The sequence below is a fragment of the Osmia bicornis genome, chromosome 13, assembly GCF_907164935.1.
Source record: "Osmia bicornis bicornis chromosome 13, iOsmBic2.1, whole genome shotgun sequence".
In the NCBI taxonomy this organism is placed as follows: domain Eukaryota; kingdom Metazoa; phylum Arthropoda; class Insecta; order Hymenoptera; family Megachilidae; genus Osmia; species Osmia bicornis.
The window spans coordinates 8407127-8425317 of NC_060228.1; the positions used below are offsets into that span (position 1 = coordinate 8407127).

The 18191-nt window shown below is 33.9% G+C and overlaps 6 protein-coding genes across 14 annotated transcripts; 3 read left to right on the forward strand and 3 right to left on the reverse strand.

Annotated features, from left to right (window-relative positions):
• Positions 1-522: 522 nt before the first annotated feature.
• LOC114879813 (probable small nuclear ribonucleoprotein Sm D2) lies at positions 523-1267 on the forward strand. The gene is made up of 3 exons (XM_029195113.2): positions 523-669; positions 777-1032; positions 1096-1267. Coding segments are annotated over exons 1-3 (363 nt in total). The 5' UTR covers positions 523-667; the 3' UTR covers positions 1201-1267.
• A 77-nt stretch (positions 1268-1344) lies between these two features.
• On the reverse strand, positions 1345-2614 carry LOC114879810 (proteasome subunit alpha type-6-like). The gene is made up of 5 exons (XM_029195108.2): positions 2446-2614; positions 2191-2285; positions 2027-2108; positions 1528-1957; positions 1345-1449 (listed from the first exon to the last, which is right to left on the reverse strand). Exons 1-5 carry the CDS (start codon positions 2519-2521, stop codon positions 1392-1394), a joined length of 741 nt encoding a protein of 246 aa, XP_029050941.1. The 5' UTR covers positions 2522-2614; the 3' UTR covers positions 1345-1391.
• Positions 2615-2811: 197 nt separating this feature from the next.
• Positions 2812-9675, forward strand: LOC114879805 (phosphoinositide 3-kinase regulatory subunit 4). Of its 2 annotated transcripts, XM_029195099.2 has the most exons (18): positions 2812-2990; positions 3119-3299; positions 3378-3521; positions 3802-3956; positions 4031-4221; positions 4332-5071; positions 5144-5452; positions 5520-5903; positions 5981-6304; positions 6371-6700; positions 6780-6930; positions 7001-7114; positions 7190-7382; positions 7453-7618; positions 7705-7975; positions 8052-8382; positions 8463-8625; positions 9388-9675. In XM_029195099.2, the coding sequence occupies exons 1-18, from the start codon at positions 2899-2901 to the stop codon at positions 9523-9525; spliced, it is 4377 nt and encodes a 1458-aa protein (XP_029050932.2). In that variant the 5' UTR covers positions 2812-2898; the 3' UTR covers positions 9526-9675. The 2 variants fall into 2 exon arrangements, with proteins under 2 accessions (XP_029050932.2, XP_029050931.1); XM_029195098.2 differs by lacking the exon at positions 9388-9675 and having other exon boundaries at positions 8463-9341.
• Positions 9676-9750: 75 nt separating this feature from the next.
• On the forward strand, positions 9751-13304 carry LOC114879809 (neuronal calcium sensor 1-like). 4 transcript variants are annotated; one of them, XM_029195103.2, is made up of 5 exons: positions 9751-10833; positions 11878-12028; positions 12215-12584; positions 12657-12855; positions 12992-13304. In XM_029195103.2, the coding sequence occupies exons 1-5, from the start codon at positions 10774-10776 to the stop codon at positions 13037-13039; spliced, it is 828 nt and encodes a 275-aa protein (XP_029050936.1). In that variant the 5' UTR covers positions 9751-10773; the 3' UTR covers positions 13040-13304. The 4 variants fall into 4 exon arrangements, with proteins under 4 accessions (XP_029050936.1, XP_029050937.1, XP_029050938.1 ...); XM_029195104.2 differs by having other exon boundaries at positions 12254-12584; XM_029195105.2 differs by lacking the exon at positions 9751-10833 and adding an exon at positions 10843-11799.
• On the reverse strand, positions 12857-14692 carry LOC114879811 (vesicle transport protein SEC20). 5 transcript variants are annotated; one of them, XR_003789996.2, is made up of 6 exons: positions 14599-14692; positions 14388-14500; positions 13802-14216; positions 13407-13721; positions 13164-13304; positions 12857-13085 (listed from the first exon to the last, which is right to left on the reverse strand). XR_003789996.2 is itself a non-coding variant. In XM_029195109.2 (6 exons), the coding sequence occupies exons 2-4, from the start codon at positions 14466-14468 to the stop codon at positions 13534-13536; spliced, it is 684 nt and encodes a 227-aa protein (XP_029050942.1). In that variant the 5' UTR covers positions 14469-14500; positions 14599-14692; the 3' UTR covers positions 13212-13304; positions 13407-13417; positions 13509-13533. The 5 variants fall into 5 exon arrangements, 4 of the variants coding, with proteins under 4 accessions (XP_029050942.1, XP_029050943.1, XP_046144383.1 ...); XM_029195109.2 differs by lacking the exon at positions 12857-13085 and having other exon boundaries at positions 13212-13304; positions 13407-13417; positions 13509-13721; XM_029195110.2 differs by lacking the exon at positions 12857-13085 and having other exon boundaries at positions 13213-13304; positions 13509-13721.
• Positions 14693-14712: 20 nt separating this feature from the next.
• On the reverse strand, positions 14713-17145 carry LOC114879808 (isocitrate dehydrogenase [NAD] subunit beta, mitochondrial). The gene is made up of 7 exons (XM_029195102.2): positions 17042-17145; positions 16839-16968; positions 16347-16406; positions 16075-16284; positions 15604-15995; positions 15350-15539; positions 14713-15264 (listed from the first exon to the last, which is right to left on the reverse strand). The coding sequence occupies exons 2-7, from the start codon at positions 16878-16880 to the stop codon at positions 15034-15036; spliced, it is 1125 nt and encodes a 374-aa protein (XP_029050935.1). The 5' UTR covers positions 16881-16968; positions 17042-17145; the 3' UTR covers positions 14713-15033.
• Positions 17146-18191: the final 1046 nt, after the last annotated feature.

Below are 18191 nucleotides of genomic sequence, written 5' to 3' on the forward strand. Positions count from 1 at the left end.
TACAAATTAAATACACTAAAGTTGTAATTAAACTGGATTTAGAAAGAATAAGTCAAATTAGTATACATACCGTCGCGTGCGAAATTTGCCGATTAAAGAAATGATTAGCAAAAACACACCTCCTTCGCTCCTGGTTGTTCGCTCACCACTGCTATTCACCACTACTGTGATTCAGCGCGAAGCGGCTAATTTTTGAAGTATGCCCGGCTTTCCGCCGCGCGGCCAGCTGCATTTACTTGAATAAGATATATTTTTGTGGCAGTCTTTTTAAAATACACGTTTGTCAGACAATTGTTTTAATAATTTTTTGATCATATGCTGATTTAGACTACATATTGAGTGATATTACCTGTAGTACGGAGTGATTGAACTATATGGATTGAGCTGTTCGACCGCCATTTTACCTTAGATAAACGCCAACGCTCTAGACATGCATACATACAGGCGTAATCTCAATGGGGTGTCTAGGAACCCCCAGATCATGACTTCTAGTGAACAAAGGCATGTCTAGTTTTTTTGCATCTGTGTTCACTGCAAACTGAAAAAGTTTATGAAAATACATTTTGTATTGACTTGAATTCAAAACGCAATCACTTACATTGTAAGAACAATACTTCTGAGTGGAGGATTTTATTAATATTTTTCGTTATTGGAAAACATCTTCAAAATGTAAGTATTTGTTTTTATTTTACTCTGTTCACGTATTTAAAGAATAAAACGTAACCTCAACTTTTTATTTATTATCATATTTTCGTACTAAATAATGTTTATTGTAGGTCCTCTTTAACTAAACCCAAATCCGAGATGACACCAGAGGAATTAGCTAAAAGAGAGGAAGAAGAATTTAATACTGGACCACTTTCAGTACTGACACAATCAGTTAAAAATAATACTCAAGTTTTAATTAATTGTAGGAACAACAAAAAATTGTTGGGAAGGGTAAAAGCATTTGACAGGCACTGTAATATGGTTTTGGAAAATGTAAAAGAAATGTGGACTGAACTTCCACGTACAGGCAAAGGGAAAAAGAAGGTAAGATAGTATAGCAGTTTGTATTAACAATACAATTATAATTCATAATTTTCTTTTCATCAGGCAAAACCAGTGAACAAAGACAGATTTATATCAAAAATGTTCTTAAGAGGGGATTCTGTTATTCTAGTTTTAAGAAATCCTCTAGCAACTGCATCAGGAAAATAATTTTTGTATAAATTTACTATTTGTAATAAAAATGATTGATAATAAAATTTTTACTATAAGCTAGAAATGTGTTTAATTTATTTTTAACAGTTATATTTGATATAGCAAAATACCCCTTTTTAAGTATTAAAATGAGACAATATATCAAGTAAGACATGATATTTATTTATAGTAAATTATTCATGAAATTATTAATCTTTTTCAGCAATTGCGGTAAGATGCTTATCGATTTCCTGTTCATTTAATGTTCTGTAACAAAAAGATATTTCTTGTTTATTAAATCTTTATCCATTTTTATAAAAAGTAACTAGATTTCAATATAATTACCGAAATTTTGGGTTATCCTTTGATACCACACCAACTTCTATTTCTGTTGGTTTAAAATCCACAGACAAAACAGTAGATAAACATGTGATTGCTAACTGTATTGTTTCATCATGATCATAATTTTGTTTCTTCTTTAACTTTTTTTCAAGATAAGAATTAGCCTCTGTTTGTTTAGCACCAACAGAGATAGCTCTATAACCGCAGTAATATCCAGCAGGGTCAGCTTTATAAACACAAGGACCTTTCTCTTTATCATATGAAATTAACATCATAGAACATCCAAGAGGTCTCATCTCTGCATTTTGTGTATAAACTTGACTGATGTCTGCAATGCGCCGGCATAATGAATCCACAGGGATTTCATAATCATACTTGTATTTAAAATGAGCAGCTTCATATCTTGCACGTTGTACTTGAGATCTGCCATCAGCTAAGATACAAGGTACAATGAAAGCTCATACATAAATCTTATACCGTGTGTAATCAACAATTCCCTTACCTATCATGCCTGTCATAAGGCAACCAATATGTTCAGTAAGTTGAAAAATATGAGTAACACTGGAGGCATCAAGTAGCTTATCCTATGAAGAAACTTTCATTAAAACAGCACAGGAACTTTATTATTGGAAATAGTAAAAATAAAATGAATAGAGGTTATCTTACAGGCACTTTCTTTTGTGTTGCAAACACAGCTGTATCGACTCCTTTAACCGCAACAGAAGTCAGCCCACTCTGATTTATTGCTTTAAATGCATACTCTATAAAATATTTATAAATTACATTTGGAAAAGTTCAAAAGTGCAGGTCACGCTATGCCATGATCACCGCTTATAAGTATATAACTTAATAACATAAAAGACATCGACGAAAATTTAAAAGTTCATTGTATTTTAATATAATGTAGTTTTCGAATCTTACCTACTTGATATAATCGCCCTTCTGGCGAAAAAATGGTAATATGTCTATCAAAACCAGCACTACTACCTCGCGCCATGTTCGCAAATAATCTAAATAGTTGTGTTCAAAAGTTATAGGCAGCTTTTCGAAACGTCAAATCATGCTAAATAACGGTGGTTTCCATCGAACGATATGCTTTTTGATCAATCGAATTCAATGATTTTATCTATACATATTTAAAGTAAAGCCACAATGCCATTTCTATTCTTTGATCTTTTTCTAAAATTATGCACCCCTTTTCTATAAAAGGTCCATAATAAATCGTAATATCCGCGTAAGATGTTATACCTAGGAAATTTTTGCAAAAAGGAATTTATGTATGGCTACATTGTATTATGTCTTAGAATATGAAGTTGGCACAAAATGGATGCTGCTTGCAAATACATCAACTTTAACTGAATATTCATTTACAAAATGGGAAACCAATTAGTCGGTATTGCGCCTAGTCAAATATTTCCAGTAGAACATTATTTGACAGATCATAGTGACTTACTATTCGATGTAAAGTAAGTAATTGAGTTCAATATTGTGAAAATGAAATCGTTACTTTTATGCCAACCTATATTCTGTCAGTTTTGCTCAACATATTTATTTTTTTTTCTACGTTTAATTATTACCCTTCCTACATTTGCAGCTTAGGAAGTACTAGATTTTTTAAAGTGGCTCGAGCCAGAAGCCAAGAGGGTCTTATAGTGGTTAAAGTGTTTGCCATTCATGATCCAACACTTCCATTATCTTCTTATAAAGATAAACTTGAAGAGATTAGATCTAAATTAGCATCTGCTGTAAATTGCCTACCATTTCAAAGAATGATTGTAAGTAATTTCCCTTCATATCTTTATGATGCACCATAGAGTTATACATTAGTAAAAATAATAATGTATTTATATTAGCTTACAGAAAAATCAGGGTCTATAATGAGGGAATATGTGAAGTATTCTTTGTATGACAGAATTAGTACTAGGCCATTTTTAACAAGTATAGAAAAGAAGTGGATTACCTTTCAAGTTTTGTATGCTTTGCATCAAGCTCATAAGGTCAGATAATATTTCCAGGATTATATGATAAGTTGTCCATATGTTATTTAAAAATATGTTAGATAATTTAACCACATGTACACTATTAATATAAAGTTTCAATTTTTCATATTTTTAAAACTAATCCTTAGCTGTTAAAAGAACACATTAAAATGCTTTTCACAGCATCAAACTGAAAGTATCTACAGTCCTGTAGTTCTGAAAGAACATTCAGTAGACTCCATTGATACAGTGTCACAAGAAAAAAAAAATTTAAATATCAATTTTGATTTGACTGTAGTTTGGAGTCTGCCATGGAGACATCAAACTAGAAAACATTATGATAACCAGTTGGAATTGGATTTTACTCACTGACTTTGCAAGCTTTAAACCAACATATTTACCTGAAGATAATCCTGCTGATTTTTCATACTTTTTTGACACTTCTAGAAGAAGGTATATAATAAATTTTCTATTGACTATCTTGAAACTATTATGTTAGACTCATATTTCCTTTGAAAAAATTTCAGAACCTGTTACATAGCTCCCGAACGATTTGTGAAAACATTGTCTTCAGAATTAAGCAATACATTATTACTATCAGAACAAGAGCTAAAGACGGGTGACTTGCATCCGATGATGGATATTTTTTCGGCAGGCTGCGCTTTAACTGAATTATATAACGAAGGACATCCGCCTTTTGACTTTTCCCAGCTATTAGGTGCGTGTAATATACGTATATGTATATATATATAATGATCGTGTATAAATCATGTATATGGTATTACTATAAACATACATTTAAAAATTATTTTATTATGATATATTAAGCATATAGAAACAATGAATATTCAGTAAGCAAGCATTTGGATACAATAGAAGATCTTGGAATACGTGAATTGCTTGCATCTATGCTAGAAAGGAATCCAGCAAATAGAAAAAGTGCTGAAATTTACTTAGCTCAGGCCCGTGGAACAGTATTTCCGGAATATTTTTATTCGTTTCTACAATCATACATGCTTATTTTTTCTGCTGCTCCAATTTTATCGCCTGATGAAAAAATAAATAGACTTAAGAAAGATATTGGTAATATCATTAATATTTTAAAAGCAGAGGACGATGAGAAAATGAAAAGTGATACAAAAACTATAGAAATAACCAAAAATAGTCAGTGCGAAAATAATGTAGAATCCATTAAAGATGATTCTGGTCACAGTGAAGAGAATACCATTATTGAAGGTGACAGTGATCAAAGTTTTGATAAAAGTGATTTAAATCAAATTGATTCAAAAACTGCTTCAATACAGGATACTAAATCTAGTAGCCAAACAAATAATCAATTAGAAACTAAACTATTTAACGACCAGAAACAGAAAGTGGAGAGAGAAAGTGAAAAACAAACTTCATCTCCAGAACCACTAGAAGGATTGGTTATCATAACTCAGCTTGTTACTTCGTGTATACGTGGTTTACATCATTCTCAGTCTAAATTGCAAAGTTTGGAAATATTACTTGAACTCGCTGAGAATACATCAGATGAAACGATATTAGATCGAATTTTGCCTTATATCGTAAGTATTATAGTAGATGTTACGTGTATAACGTTAATTATATCAAGATAACATTTATTTGTACTTGTGCAGTTTCATTTAGTCCATGATCCTGCTCCTCGTGTACGGGTATCGGCCATACACACATTGACAAAATGTTTGCATCTTGTAAAATCAATTCCACCTTCAGATGTGAACATTTTTCCAGAGTATATTCTACCTGGTTTATCCCATATCACGCAAGATGAAGCAGTGATCGTTAGAGCTGCTTACGCGGAAAATATTGCGCATTTGGCGCATATTGCGTTACGTTACTTAGAAAATGCTCATTTATCTAATTTAGGTAATAAAGAAGGTCCAAAGCCAAGTTATGATAGTGAACTTCAAACGTTACACGAAATGGTAATTGGTGAAATAATTTTCTAACAAATATTTTTTTGTATTATATACTAAACTATAGTATTGCTAGGTCCAACAATCCGTGTCAATGTTATTAACAGATCCTCAAAATTTGGTGAAACAAACGTTGATGGAAAGTGGAATAAATAAGCTATGTGTATTTTTTGGAAAACAAAAGGCTAATGATATTTTACTCAGTCATGTAATCACCTTTTTAAACGATAAGGAAGACAAAGAATTAAGAGGTTCTTTCTTTGAGTGCATTGTTGGTGTAGCAGCCTATGTTGGCTGGCATAGTAGCCCCATACTTATGCCTCTTCTTCAGCAAGGGCTAGCAGATCCTGAAGAATTTGTAACAACAAAGGCTATTAATGCAATGGCAACTCTTACAGAATTAGGTCTCTTACACAAATCAGCGCTTTATCTACTTTTATCTGAAACCATGGTCTTTCTAGTAAGTTATATTTTTAAATAATATTAGATGGTACTATCACTCGATAATAATTAACTCGAATATAAAATTTTATATAGGTACATCCAAATTTATGGATAAGGCATGCAACCGTTGGTTTTATATCAGCAGCAGCAAGAACGCTTAACTTAGTCGATGTTCAGTGCAAAGTTCAATCAATGATTCAGCCATATTTAAAGCATCCATTGATTCAAATAGAAAAAGAAATTTTATTGTTAGAAGCCTTGGTATCTCCTATACCAAGAATAGTTTACGATTCCGTCGTCAAACATAACGATATAGAAGAATTGTTTCAAATTCTTGAACAGAGACAAATGGCTCGAGCGAAAGCGGTAACAGGAATAGTACCGCAATACAGCGAAATGAGTACTTCGTTACGAAATGTAAGTTCCAAGTTTCTTGGAAACGCGTTTCATAAACTTCTTTAGAAGTGAACGAAATACTTTTAGCTTTTCAGACGTTTAAGTTCCGAATCAATGACTGAAACTGTCGAGGATCAGTTATTGATAATGAAACCGCACTTAATGAAAATTAACAAGTATCGAAATTCAGTGGACGCGAAGCAAAACACAACCAAATCAATGGATGGAAAATTGGAATTAAGCTCTATGAAAGATAGAACACGGCATCATATAGTAATATTGTATCCCGATACAAAAGCTGATCTAAGTCTTCCGCCATTTAAGCGATTAGATCGCAGAACATCAGATAGCGTTGGTACATATGCAACAATGAACCAAGAATGGCGTACCATGTTTGCAGCTCAAGATAATGTCCAAGTAATTAAACAACAATTAAAACTAGATCCCTTAGTTGAACCTTATAGAATAATAAAAAATCTGTTTTTGTGTACTATAGCATTCCGTTAAAATGTCAGATATGACCGGAAGTAGCGGAAGTCCCAGCCAAAGTTTACACGGAGGAGACATACATTTGTCGCCACAACATAGTCTGTCTGACATGAACAGTATAAACGATCATTCTCTTCATGAACGTTCATATATTCAATGTATGTTTTTCTAAAATAGCTCTTCGACGTTTATGCGAATCTATTACATAAATTGTGTATAATTTTTCAGATAGGTGTGCACCTTGTAGACTGGAAGTAAGGCAGCTAACATATAGAAAACAAGAACAACATGCTGCTGCGTTAAGAGCACAGCATTGGGCTGATAACATTGCATGGCAAGCTGGTAATTAATAATTATCGTACTTCTTAGGTATCGTATGAATATTTCTTCGAAATATTTTCTTGTACTTAATCAAAGGTTCGAGACTATTACCAAGTGGTTGGAGACCTCGAGGTGTACCAGTTGCACATCTCCACGAACACAGAGCTGCTGTAAACAGGCTAGTTTCTATACCAGATACTAGTTTATTTGCTAGTAGCTCTGCGGATGGATGTATCAAAATATGGGATGCTAGTAAAATGGAAGGTCGAAACATTGCTAATCGTTCTAGGTATAAATTATTCTTCTTCAAATTTTCATAACTTGAAATTTTCTTATTCATCATATTTTAATTTCATTAGGCAAACTTATATGCATAGAGGTGGTCCTTTAGTTGGTTTAGCTGTATGCGATCAGGGACAATCATTAGCAAGTTCTGCTAGTCAGTCTGGCACAGTGTTCGTTTTACGAATCGAATCAAATTCTAGTAAAATGAGTGTCATCGGTACCAGACAATTAGATCTTCAGGTGATTATAACTGTTACACTATCTGGCTAGTATTTTCTTGTTTGAAAATCTTAATAAATCAATGTAACTTATTCAAATACGTTCAGGAAGAAGGATGTGCAGTTGATCTGCAGTATTTAGATTCTGGTTCACAATCAGTTCTTGTCTATGCTTCATTGTACGGATCGTTGGTTGGTTGGGATTTAAGATGTCCTGGCACAACATGGCGTTTAGAAAATGATCTAAAACACGGAGTAATCACTTCATTTTGCGTGAATAATTATCAACAGTGGTTGACACTTGGTACAAGTTCCGGCGTACATACATGTTGGGATTTACGATTTCAACTGCCAATAACCAGTATTAAACACCCTACGGGTATGGTGATTCAAGTGTTTGAAATTTATGTAACGTAAAACATTTATTGAATCTTATAAAATATTTTTCACCTCAGGTGCTAGAGTCCGAAAGGTCATAACACATCCAACAGAACATTCGTGGATAATTTCGGCTGTGCAAGGTAACAACGAAATTTCGATGTGGAACCTTGAAACTGATTTCCGGCAAATGGTTCTCTGGGCATCAAGTGCACCACCTCTTAGTCATTCACAAGGTGGTCACAGTGTATGCGCAATGTATTCCGGATGCATTGATCGTTCAGGCTTTTTGTTGGCTGGTGGTACTGATATGAGATTACGTTTTTGGGATTTGAATACACCCAATGAATCCTACGTTGCACTGCCTGCTGCTAATGATGTTACTCCTCCGAATTCATTAGCGTATGAGTTAGTATTTGTGATCGTATATATGTTTATCTCAAAGGCATTATCGTTAAGTAATTCATTACATGGTATTTATTTTTCAGACAACGTTTGATAGATGGAACAAACGTGGTACAAGAGGTGTTAGCCGGGGGTGGTCCCGCTTCATCGTCAGGAGGAAGTAGTAGCGTGAGAACAAGAAATTCTGAAGAGGGTGGTCAGGGTCCTGAAACCCCACCGTCTGGGCATCACGATACGATTTCCGCGGTAGCTATGTCGAACACGTGTATCCTTACCGGTAGTACGGACGGATTGATACAAGTTTGGAAATGATTGTTCTCTTTTCTGTCGCGTCTGGTTCCAAAGTTGCGCGCGGTGTACAAATTTTTCTAACGCATCACAGATTTATTCTGGCGATGAAAGAATTTTGATCGGACATCGAGAATTTTTTTTTTATGAACGAACTCACGTGCTACGGTAATTCTGTGATTTTTATTTGTATATAATGTGTAATATATCTATACATAGATAGATACGGTATTTAAGATCATCGATAGTCATAATAATGATGAGACACATTGCATTTCTTGAACGGAACTTAAAACTTAAGTTACTTTAATACAGCGATTTTTGTGTAATATAAATGATTTATTTTTCTACCTAAGAAAAGACAAAAAGAAAAAAAAAATGAAACGAAGAAAGAGCTTGCTGACTGTAATATATTTAAAAAAAAGAAAACGATAAATTAACGACGATTTTAAATAGAGTGAAATAGCAACGAGCAATTGTGCGGACATAATACAATCACTGTACAAAAATGTATCATCAAGAAACTTAATCCTTGATACATCATTTACATTTGCAGATATACTTTTATGTCATTAGTGTAATAGCGAAACTTGTATACCGACTGAAATACTCATAACCAGTGAATATCTTTGTATTCCCTGATATTGTTACAATAAATTCATATTTTTAACGCACTTTTACTGTAAAATTATTGAGCCTCTATAACCGTCTATTACCAAGGACAAACCGGCCCGGAAGGATAAGGAGCGCGACCAGGAAACGCGAAGGGATCAGGATTTATCGTCCGGCAAATTTCCTTCCATCGTTCCTTTCCTCCCTTTCCTTGGCGCCGTCTGTACTGTTTATTCTTGTAATTAGGTACCTGATAATTATAATCGGGTTGTCCCCCGAAAAGAATGTCGAGCCACGGTGCCCCAGACACGGTAGCGATCAACAATAAGAATAATATCCAGATTTTCATTTTGTATACGCTGTCTTGAAAGTTTCACTTTTTAAAATTGATGAACAGCTAAAAAGATGTAAATCGGTAAACGTACATGCGAATATATAAAATGGAGAACAAGTAGAAGAAATGGTACGAACTTTCATGCTAAACAAAAGACTTAGTTGACAAGATGTTGCGACATACATGTATATTCGGCGGTCTCGTATTTTTACTTTCGAACTTCACACTGACTGAACAAACTGGTCGATGACACTTCTTCCTTTAAGTTACCTTTCTTTCAATATTCGACCGTAATCATGTTAACCGGTACCGAGTGCTTTTCGTACAAACAACTGGCTATTCGCATGGTTCCTCTTTTCCGAATTTACGAAAACTTTGAGCTGTTACTCACAGTAGCAAGTACACTCTCGCAATGGAGAGATGCTGGATGCTTACCGCCTGTTTTATATACTGGCATGGCCATTCAGAAAAAATGTGTTGGTCGAACATGCAAACACGTGTATACACGTATCTACCTCCAATTGTTTGATATATTATTAACAATGCGAACTTAAGACTTCCCGGTCGGTTTCCCCGGAATCGAAAATAGCAATATTGATCTATTAATTATCATCATTTTGCTTCATTTACCTATGCAACAATGCATCAGGTCCTTATGAACCCATTGTTTGATAGGGATCAAAGGAAGTTTTATATTCAAAAGGCATACCTTTTTTATATTCTATACGCGTAGAGATTCTTTCTCAGGAAAACACGTAGCAAAGGATACAATTATATTATATACATTGATGCGTAACAATTGCGTTCTTACACTTGCGTGTTTTTCATTCATAAAAATTAACACGAAATTTCAGTAAAAGTTTCATTTAGATTCATTTAATATCGCTATTAAATTTCTCTTATCGCGTCAATCATATAAACGGAATCGTACTATGTAACGCTTAATAACAATGTTGATTACGAATTACCCCAATTCGTAATAATTTTATGTCAAGGCCGTCGTTCTGATATTTCAATGTTTACCCCGAGTTTAATCTTGGCCGAAGAACATTTTAATTAAAATCTATGTAAGCGTATATATGGACATGCACGTATATCAAACATGAGTTTAATTATCGGTAACGAGCGTATTTGATGCTGCAGTACGCTGCTTGCCTCCGATGAGGCATCAATTATTCCTCAAACAGATTTTCAGCAGATATTCTGCAAAGAACCAACAGGTAATCGTTCTTATTAAGGTTCGCTATGACTAGCTGTTACTATTTCCTATTACCGTAATAGCACATTTCTAGACTGACGAACTATTAATAGCATTTGGCAGAGAAAGTCCGCTTCACGGTTTTGCGCGAAAGGGTTCGCGATCCTCGAATGGTTTTCTCATTTATCAGCTAGTCAGGTCAAATTTTTCAACGAGCATTATAATCAAACGATAAGAATATTCAGGTCACGGTGAACTAGATATAATTACGTCAATTGCCTGTTGATAACTACGGTCCATTTTTAACGCTTTGAAACGCGACCCGCTGTGTTCCTCGCTTTCGTACGTAACATTTTAAACCAGCGGAAATTCCTATCCTTAGGATCTCCCTTTGAGAAATTTGAAATATTCCATACACATAAATCGAGCAATAAATGCGTGGGAGTTAAGCGAAATAAACGGTGCCTTACTCGTGCGTTCGTCTATTAGTATTCCCGAAGGAAAACGCATATGAAAAACACATGAGTAAGAAGTAGTTTCTATAATAAGATATCCAGAGAAGAATAGGATAAGCGATTCATATTCATTCCCTATAAATAATGCAATTCTTTGTCTTTGAAGAAAGGGGTTCCCCGATAAAATGCAAAGGTTTATTCCGTAGATAAAAATTAGATAGGCAGTACTTAAACGTTTTACTACAAAAATATAAGCAAATGATGGAGGAGGAAATAAAAATTTCTTTTAGACGAAATGTGTTTGAAAAAGGCTTATCCTTCAGATTCTAAACTACCGCCGCGGTAGTTTCTAAATATTTTGAATAGCAGCTTCCTTGAATCTGCTCGTACAAGTCAGCTGCACCACACGCGTCAGTTCTGTTTTACTTCTGACTGAGAAAGCCTCTACATTCTATATTTTAGTTTTCCTATAAATTTTTCTATGTTCTTCTGATACCATATGTGCTGGTTAAAAATGGCAATGTCTAAGTAACGTAATTGTCTTTTTTCTTCACTCTAAAATGAACAAATATGATTATATTCTACATTTAAAACGTTCTTTTATGTCGTAGAAATTTTTAACGATCGAAACTGTGCGCGATATAATGTCCGATAGCTTCAATAATAATAAGGGTAATCAGAACATCCAAGGTCGAGCGAGTCTCTCCTCAAGAATGCAACGAGGTTTTAAAAAAATGAAGAAGAGCATTCAGAAGATAACTGGTATGTCGACGATAAGTTACTATTTGTTATAGCAATACTTTCTAGCGCGAATTTGATTTTCAAGTTGACAAGTACCCTTGTTCATGTCTCCCCCCCCTCAGATACCCGAGTTACCTCTTCGAATATCATTGATCGCTATAAAAAAATTGAAAAATTATCGTATCAGACTATTTTCAATACTTTTAGAAACTTCGACGAGTGTTCAAGCTCACTGCGTTTTCGTAGAGAACATTCAAGACGAGGAGAAGCAATCGCGGTACATAGTACCGGAACGGCTCTCCTCTTTAACGCGCCAAACGGGATTCACGAAGGACGAAATACGAAAGCTTTATCGTGCTTTTAAACAGCATTGCCCGAGAGGAGCGGTAACAACGAACGATCTGAAACCAGTTTACGCAAAATTATTCCCATTGGGAGAGCCATCTAAATACGCGCAGATCGTTTTTAACGCTTTCGATAGGGACAGAGACGGAATTGTAAGTTTCAGTGATCTTCTCACTGAAATATCCTTGATCACCAATGGTGACACGGATCAGAAACTTTCATGGATCTTCAGGTGATCGTTCGGTCAGATTGCATTGTCCGTGACGCGATAATATTGTTACTTTCTACTCTTATTTCTCATTAGGTTTTACGACTTGAATGGGGACGGTTATATCACGAGAAAAGAAATGTTGGTCATAGTGTCGGCGATTTATGAGATGCTACATAACGGGCAGACTATTCAACGGATGATAGACAGACACGTGGATAAGATCTTCAAGAAGATGGATATTGATAAGGACGGAGTCATATCCCAAGAGGAATTCATGAGCACTTGTAAAAATGTACAGCGAATTATATAATGTCGCAATTATACTTTCAGCTTAGCTAACATGAAATAGAAAACTTAATATATGGTAAAAGTAATTTTCTAATGTAAGGTAGCTGACTCACTTACTTAATAGTACCTTCTGGTTTCAGGATTCTGCAATCCAAAGTCAGCTGGTAATATTTAATCAGTTTTGGTGAATTGAGTGGACAAGAAAAATTCCTTCACAGTATTACTCTGTATATTCTGAGGAATCAGAAGCTAATAATTATTATATTCTAAAAATTATGAGAAAGATGTATAAAATGTGGGTAATATATTTACATTTAGAATGCAATCAATGTTCCAATTCGTCAGTTGCTACGTTTCTTGTTTCCTTTCATTTCACCCTAATATTGTGTAAGTCCTATTTATAAACTTTTAAATTTTAGATGCGCGCCTTGAAAATGGTACAGCTGGTGCCATCTGAAAGTGAGCGGTAAGACTAACGAAACCGAACTTGCTTTCCTTTTTTCATAAAATAAGTGACTAACTTTCTTTTATTTCCATAATAAAAGATGTACTTACAAAACAGCTTTCTGGTTAAAATAAATAACAAATATCATAAATAAAGTAATTAACGATTGAACTATGCTTTAGAAAATACATCTTCCATCAAAGTATAATTACCTATCTGCCATAATAGTTTGTACTTTCAAAACAGTCTTTTTTGTAAAATATAAAACACACAAGCAAGGAAAAATGCAAAGGACAATGCTACTAATGCTTTATCAGTAACTTCTCTTCTACCATATTTGCCTAAAAGTTTTCCAGATTGAACTATAACTTGTTGTTGGTGTTCTAATTCATCCTTAGTACCGGTAACTTTATCAGATGATGTTACTGAAAAATTAAAAGTTAAAAAAAGTATTAGAAGTCATATTCTGTTACTTAGAAGATGCTATTAAACCCTAAACACATACTTAATGTGTCTAATGTATCTGCACTTCTTTGTGTTGTTTCTGCTAAGTGCCTAGATATACTTAAAAGTTTATCAGAGAGCTGACTTGATGAGTTTGCTATACTTTGCTTGTCATGTCTTCTACGTAAAGCAGCTTGTTGCTCTTCAGGCATTGAAAGTAGTTCCTCTTTAGCAAGTTTATCTATTACACAAACACTAACAACATTGGCTTTACGGAATGCAGCTAAAGAAGTATTGAGTTGCTGTTTATAAGTATTTATTTCTGCTAATAATTCTGCTTTCTTCTTCTTAGACAGTTCTTTCTCTGCTGCTAATGTTATTTTATCTATTGATGATTTTAAGGCTGCTATTTTTCCTCTCCCTTCTGCATTTAATTCGTTGAGCAGTTCCAAAGGACCAATGCATTGTTGAATATCCTGAAAAATATGCACTGATTAATAAAGAATAATTATAAGAAATTGATCATTTGGTTTGTTTAATCTTTATTACAGTCTCTGATGGTAGTGCAATAATTTATTGACTATCATGTTCTTACTGAGGTTATGTTATAATTTTTGTAGAAAAATTTGGTAGCAAATAATATTTACTTGTATCAAAGCTGTAACTTGAAGATGATTTTTTACAATGTCCTGGCGAATAAGATCTAATGCATGATCTTCGGCGTCCATCGAAACATATGTTTTTTGACAGTTCGCTTAGGCTGCAATGTTGGTAAAATGGAATGTGACATTAATGATAATTAATCGTAAGACGTCACATGTGACTGGAGAACGAGATCTCAAATGATAAATTTCTTACCTTTTATGTATTCATTGTAATAATGTCTTGAAAATATATATTCTATCAACTACAAAATGATACAATTAAAAATACAATCAGGTTATGTTACGACAGATAAAGAGGACCATTCCATACGAGATAGTATAATTTATTAACCGTCCGAGTATTTTGCTATTATTGTACAATTGATAAAGTGTCATTACACTTTTGTAATTCGAAATACCGTGTTACACAAGACACCATAAATATTTCTACTCACAGAATATAATACTTTTAAATAAAATTTAAATTCAAAATAGATAAGTTAGGTACAGTCTGTAATGAGATAACATTATGCAATTCGACATGGCCATCTTTAAGATTCCTGACAATGTAAAATGAACACAGTACTTCATTTCTATATCATTCTATGTTACATAAGTTTTTTTAAAATTAACAGAAATCATACAAACATTAACGAAGACAATGTATCACAGCTGTTGTGAATTCTGTTGTAGAACTCTGTCCACCTAAATCCTTTGTTAAAACTTTTCCGTCATTCAGAACGCGATTTAACGCATCTTTGACTTGTTCAGCATAACGCTTCAAATTCACGTGACGAAGAAGTTTTACAGCACACAAAAGCATAGCAGTAGGGTTTGCTACATTCTTACCTACAGCCTCTGAATATGTGTGTCTTGCACCCTATATTATAAATAAAATTATGATATATTTTGTATTAATTTTAAATTAATTTACACATTTATAACAATATATTCATTAATGTTACCGGTTCAAAAACGACACACTCAGGACTGTAGCTAGCGCCTGCAACTACACCTGCACCACCAACCAATCCAGATGCAAGATTGTCTACAATATTACCATATAAATTTGGTAATACCATTACATCAAACTGGTGTGGATTAGACACCATTTGCATTGTACAATTGTCTACAATCATTGTTTCAAATGTAACCCTGAAACGAATTCATAGAAGTTATTAACAATTATTAAAGAACCAAAATCAGTATCTGTAATTACCTAGGATACAGTTTTGCAATTTCTTGGCATGATTTTAAGAAAAGACCATCACCAAGTTTCATGATGTTGGCTTTGTGGACACAAGTAACCTTCTTGCGATTATGTTTCACTGCATAATCAAATGCAAACTTTGCAATCCTTTGACTCTTAGTTGCTGTTACTATTTTCAAACATTCTACTACACCCCTCACAGATTCATGCTCTAGAGCAGAATACTCTCCTTCTGTTTGTTCTCTGATGATAATGCAATCTACATTTTTATGGCGGCATTTAACACCAGGCAATGATTTCACATGAACAACATTTGAATATAAATCTAGACTTTTACGTAATTTCATGTTCAATGTTTGAAGTTCTCCAGTATGGGAATGATCTGGTGTTGCTAAAATACCCTATTATTGAATGATTAATATTTAGAACTATATTTTTATAAACAAAGATATTTTAATAAGACTACTGAATGTAAAATACCTTTAAGCATACTTGATTTCTAGCAATACTATTAGATACTTGCTCAAGTGGTGCACTCAAAGTTGGATTTACTTCAGAGAGGAAGTAAGGTTCAAATTCAACTGGTATATTTACAGCTTTGAAAACATTTTGAACTGCAACCACTAATTCTGGCCCTACACCATCTCCTGGTATAAGGGTACATTTTATTCTTCCTTCTTGTTCAATTACCTGAAAAAAAAAGTTTGTTAGGTATGTGATAGTTGCTTTTTTAAAGAAGGTTTACTACATACAGATTCCTGCAGACGTACAGCTCCAACATGTATACTTCTCACAGCTCCCTTTTGAGCAGTCTGTAAATAAAAATTCATAAAATTAATAAATCTAACTACTGAATACAATCTGGATATATAAAAATAAAATCCCATTAGAGGCAAACTTAATTCACAAATATGAAATTAAAAGGCTATATCTATGAGAATTTAGAGGTAAAGGTAATGATTGAATAATATGATTGCGGAAATCATTCGCCTAATCGATTTTCCTAATTCGATTTCGAATACTTGTTTTAGCAAAATTTTTTATTGCTTCATAAAATTTTCCTAAAGCTTCAAAAAAAAGATAGTACTTTGTATGTTATTCAATGCCCTTGTGATAGGTAATCATTCGTTTTTTTTAAGCAGCTGAATGATTGTATAAGATTTGATAATGTATTAAGCTGGAAGAACTTAAGAAATGATACTGATTTTATTAGAGGTTCTTCAGTTTAATTCAATATACCTTACCTGCGAAAATACTTTGCAAATGTTTCTTGCGAGTAAAGCCATTTTCCACGACCTTAAGTGTCGAACTCACTCATGTATTCGTACACCAGTAATGTATCAAATTTGGAAATAATGGGGATACTTTGTGGGTCTAACATTGTTAAAAAGAGAATACATTTATTCTGGTCATATTGTAAAAAGAAAAACAAAATAAATGAACTTACATATTCTAATGATGAATTACGTTAATTTCAGGATGTATGAATGGTATAAGAGTACTTGGACGGTAGATACGATCCTGTCATTCATAATATTTCTACACATGTATATATATATATCTCATTAGATGCTGAAGTTCACTTTCTAGTGATTTAACAGCAAGTTAGTATTAAAAAAAAAGTTCCTACTTAATATACTAGTGACTACAGATACAAAAAAAACTAGATATGTCTTTGTTCTCGAGGGTCATGAATTTTGGGGTCTCAGATACCCCCAGGTGCAGTTAAGTCTGCATGTACAAAGCACAGTCGGTATGAAAGTTGTGCCTTTTTTACCACATCTCGCAAGGCCATGCACAAACATGAATAGACACAATTTTTACTCCCTTCGATTCTATTTTTTAGAAATCAGTTATTTAGAAATCAGAAGAATTATTAAAATAATTGTTTGACAACCCTGCATGACCGGCTACCCTGCATACGCTGCAGCCCCACATATCCTGCAACCCTGCATACACTGCAACCCCACATACCCTGCAACCATTCATGCCCCGCATCCCTGGATACCCTGCAACCATACATACGCCGCAACCCTGAATGCCCTGCAACCCTACATACAACAGCTGTCCTGTTGCGCACTCTATGATTTAGAAAGATAATTTTAGGAACTACATCGAGCTTAACGATCAATGGATCACCTCGGTTGATAATCAAAAGAAAAAAATGATTCGAAAAGCAAAGGAAGAACTACAAGTTAAAAAAATCAGAAAATGGAATAAAAAATTAGGGGTTTATGTTCTTAATATTAATATGTTCAGAATATCTTATAAGCATATGAAATATTAGTCTACGTATAACTTTACAGAGAATACAGGTTGCTAGAACCTGAAGAGAAAGTTCGGATCTTTCAATTATGTATTTTTCGGTAAATTTTTCGTGTGGTGGCATAATGATTTGGGCGAGAGAATTTGTTGCACCAAACCGACCACGTCGTATCGCTAAATGACTAACATCTGGAAGCAATTTCCACGTCGTAAAATTCACCGGCTACCTGCTGACCGTGCAAAACTTTCCGCGTTTCGTTAAATATAGAACCGTAACAAAGCATTTCCTGTCCGACATCCAGTAGTAACATTAACTTACAAAACAATCAAAA

What these genes read in the sequence shown, in the direction of transcription:
- LOC114879813 (XM_029195113.2), top strand. An exon ending in CAGGCAAAGGGAAAAAGAAG is followed by an intron (nt 1,033 to 1,095) that starts GTAAGATAGTAT and finishes TCTTTTCATCAG; the next exon opens with GCAAAACCAGTGAACAAAGA.
- LOC114879810 (XM_029195108.2), bottom strand. Translation starts at nt 2,521, where the DNA reads ATGGCGCGAGGTAGTAGTGCTGGTTTTGATAGACATATTACCATTTTT. An exon ending in AGGGCGATTATATCAAGTAG is followed by an intron (nt 2,286 to 2,445) that starts GTAAGATTCGAA and finishes AATATTTTATAG; the next exon opens with AGTATGCATTTAAAGCAATA. An exon ending in CAACACAAAAGAAAGTGCCT is followed by an intron (nt 2,109 to 2,190) that starts GTAAGATAACCT and finishes GTTTCTTCATAG; the next exon opens with GATAAGCTACTTGATGCCTC.
- LOC114879805 (XM_029195099.2), top strand. Translation starts at nt 2,899, where the DNA reads ATGGGAAACCAATTAGTCGGTATTGCGCCTAGTCAAATATTTCCAGTA. An exon ending in TGAACGTTCATATATTCAAT is followed by an intron (nt 6,931 to 7,000) that starts GTATGTTTTTCT and finishes ATAATTTTTCAG; the next exon opens with ATAGGTGTGCACCTTGTAGA. An exon ending in CCAGACAATTAGATCTTCAG is followed by an intron (nt 7,619 to 7,704) that starts GTGATTATAACT and finishes AAATACGTTCAG; the next exon opens with GAAGAAGGATGTGCAGTTGA.
- LOC114879809 (XM_029195103.2), top strand. Translation starts at nt 10,774, where the DNA reads ATGAGGCATCAATTATTCCTCAAACAGATTTTCAGCAGATATTCTGCA. An exon ending in GAGCATTCAGAAGATAACTG is followed by an intron (nt 12,029 to 12,214) that starts GTATGTCGACGA and finishes CAATACTTTTAG; the next exon opens with AAACTTCGACGAGTGTTCAA. An exon ending in AAACTTTCATGGATCTTCAG is followed by an intron (nt 12,585 to 12,656) that starts GTGATCGTTCGG and finishes ATTTCTCATTAG; the next exon opens with GTTTTACGACTTGAATGGGG.
- LOC114879811 (XM_029195109.2), bottom strand. Translation starts at nt 14,468, where the DNA reads ATGGACGCCGAAGATCATGCATTAGATCTTATTCGCCAGGACATTGTA. An exon ending in AAGTTACAGCTTTGATACAA is followed by an intron (nt 14,217 to 14,387) that starts GTAAATATTATT and finishes CATATTTTTCAG; the next exon opens with GATATTCAACAATGCATTGG. An exon ending in AGATACATTAGACACATTAA is followed by an intron (nt 13,722 to 13,801) that starts GTATGTGTTTAG and finishes TTAATTTTTCAG; the next exon opens with TAACATCATCTGATAAAGTT.
- LOC114879808 (XM_029195102.2), bottom strand. Translation starts at nt 16,880, where the DNA reads ATGGCTTTACTCGCAAGAAACATTTGCAAAGTATTTTCGCAG. An exon ending in CTGTACGTCTGCAGGAATCT is followed by an intron (nt 16,285 to 16,346) that starts GTATGTAGTAAA and finishes TTTTTTTTTCAG; the next exon opens with GTAATTGAACAAGAAGGAAG. An exon ending in GAAATCAAGTATGCTTAAAG is followed by an intron (nt 15,996 to 16,074) that starts GTATTTTACATT and finishes ATTCAATAATAG; the next exon opens with GGTATTTTAGCAACACCAGA.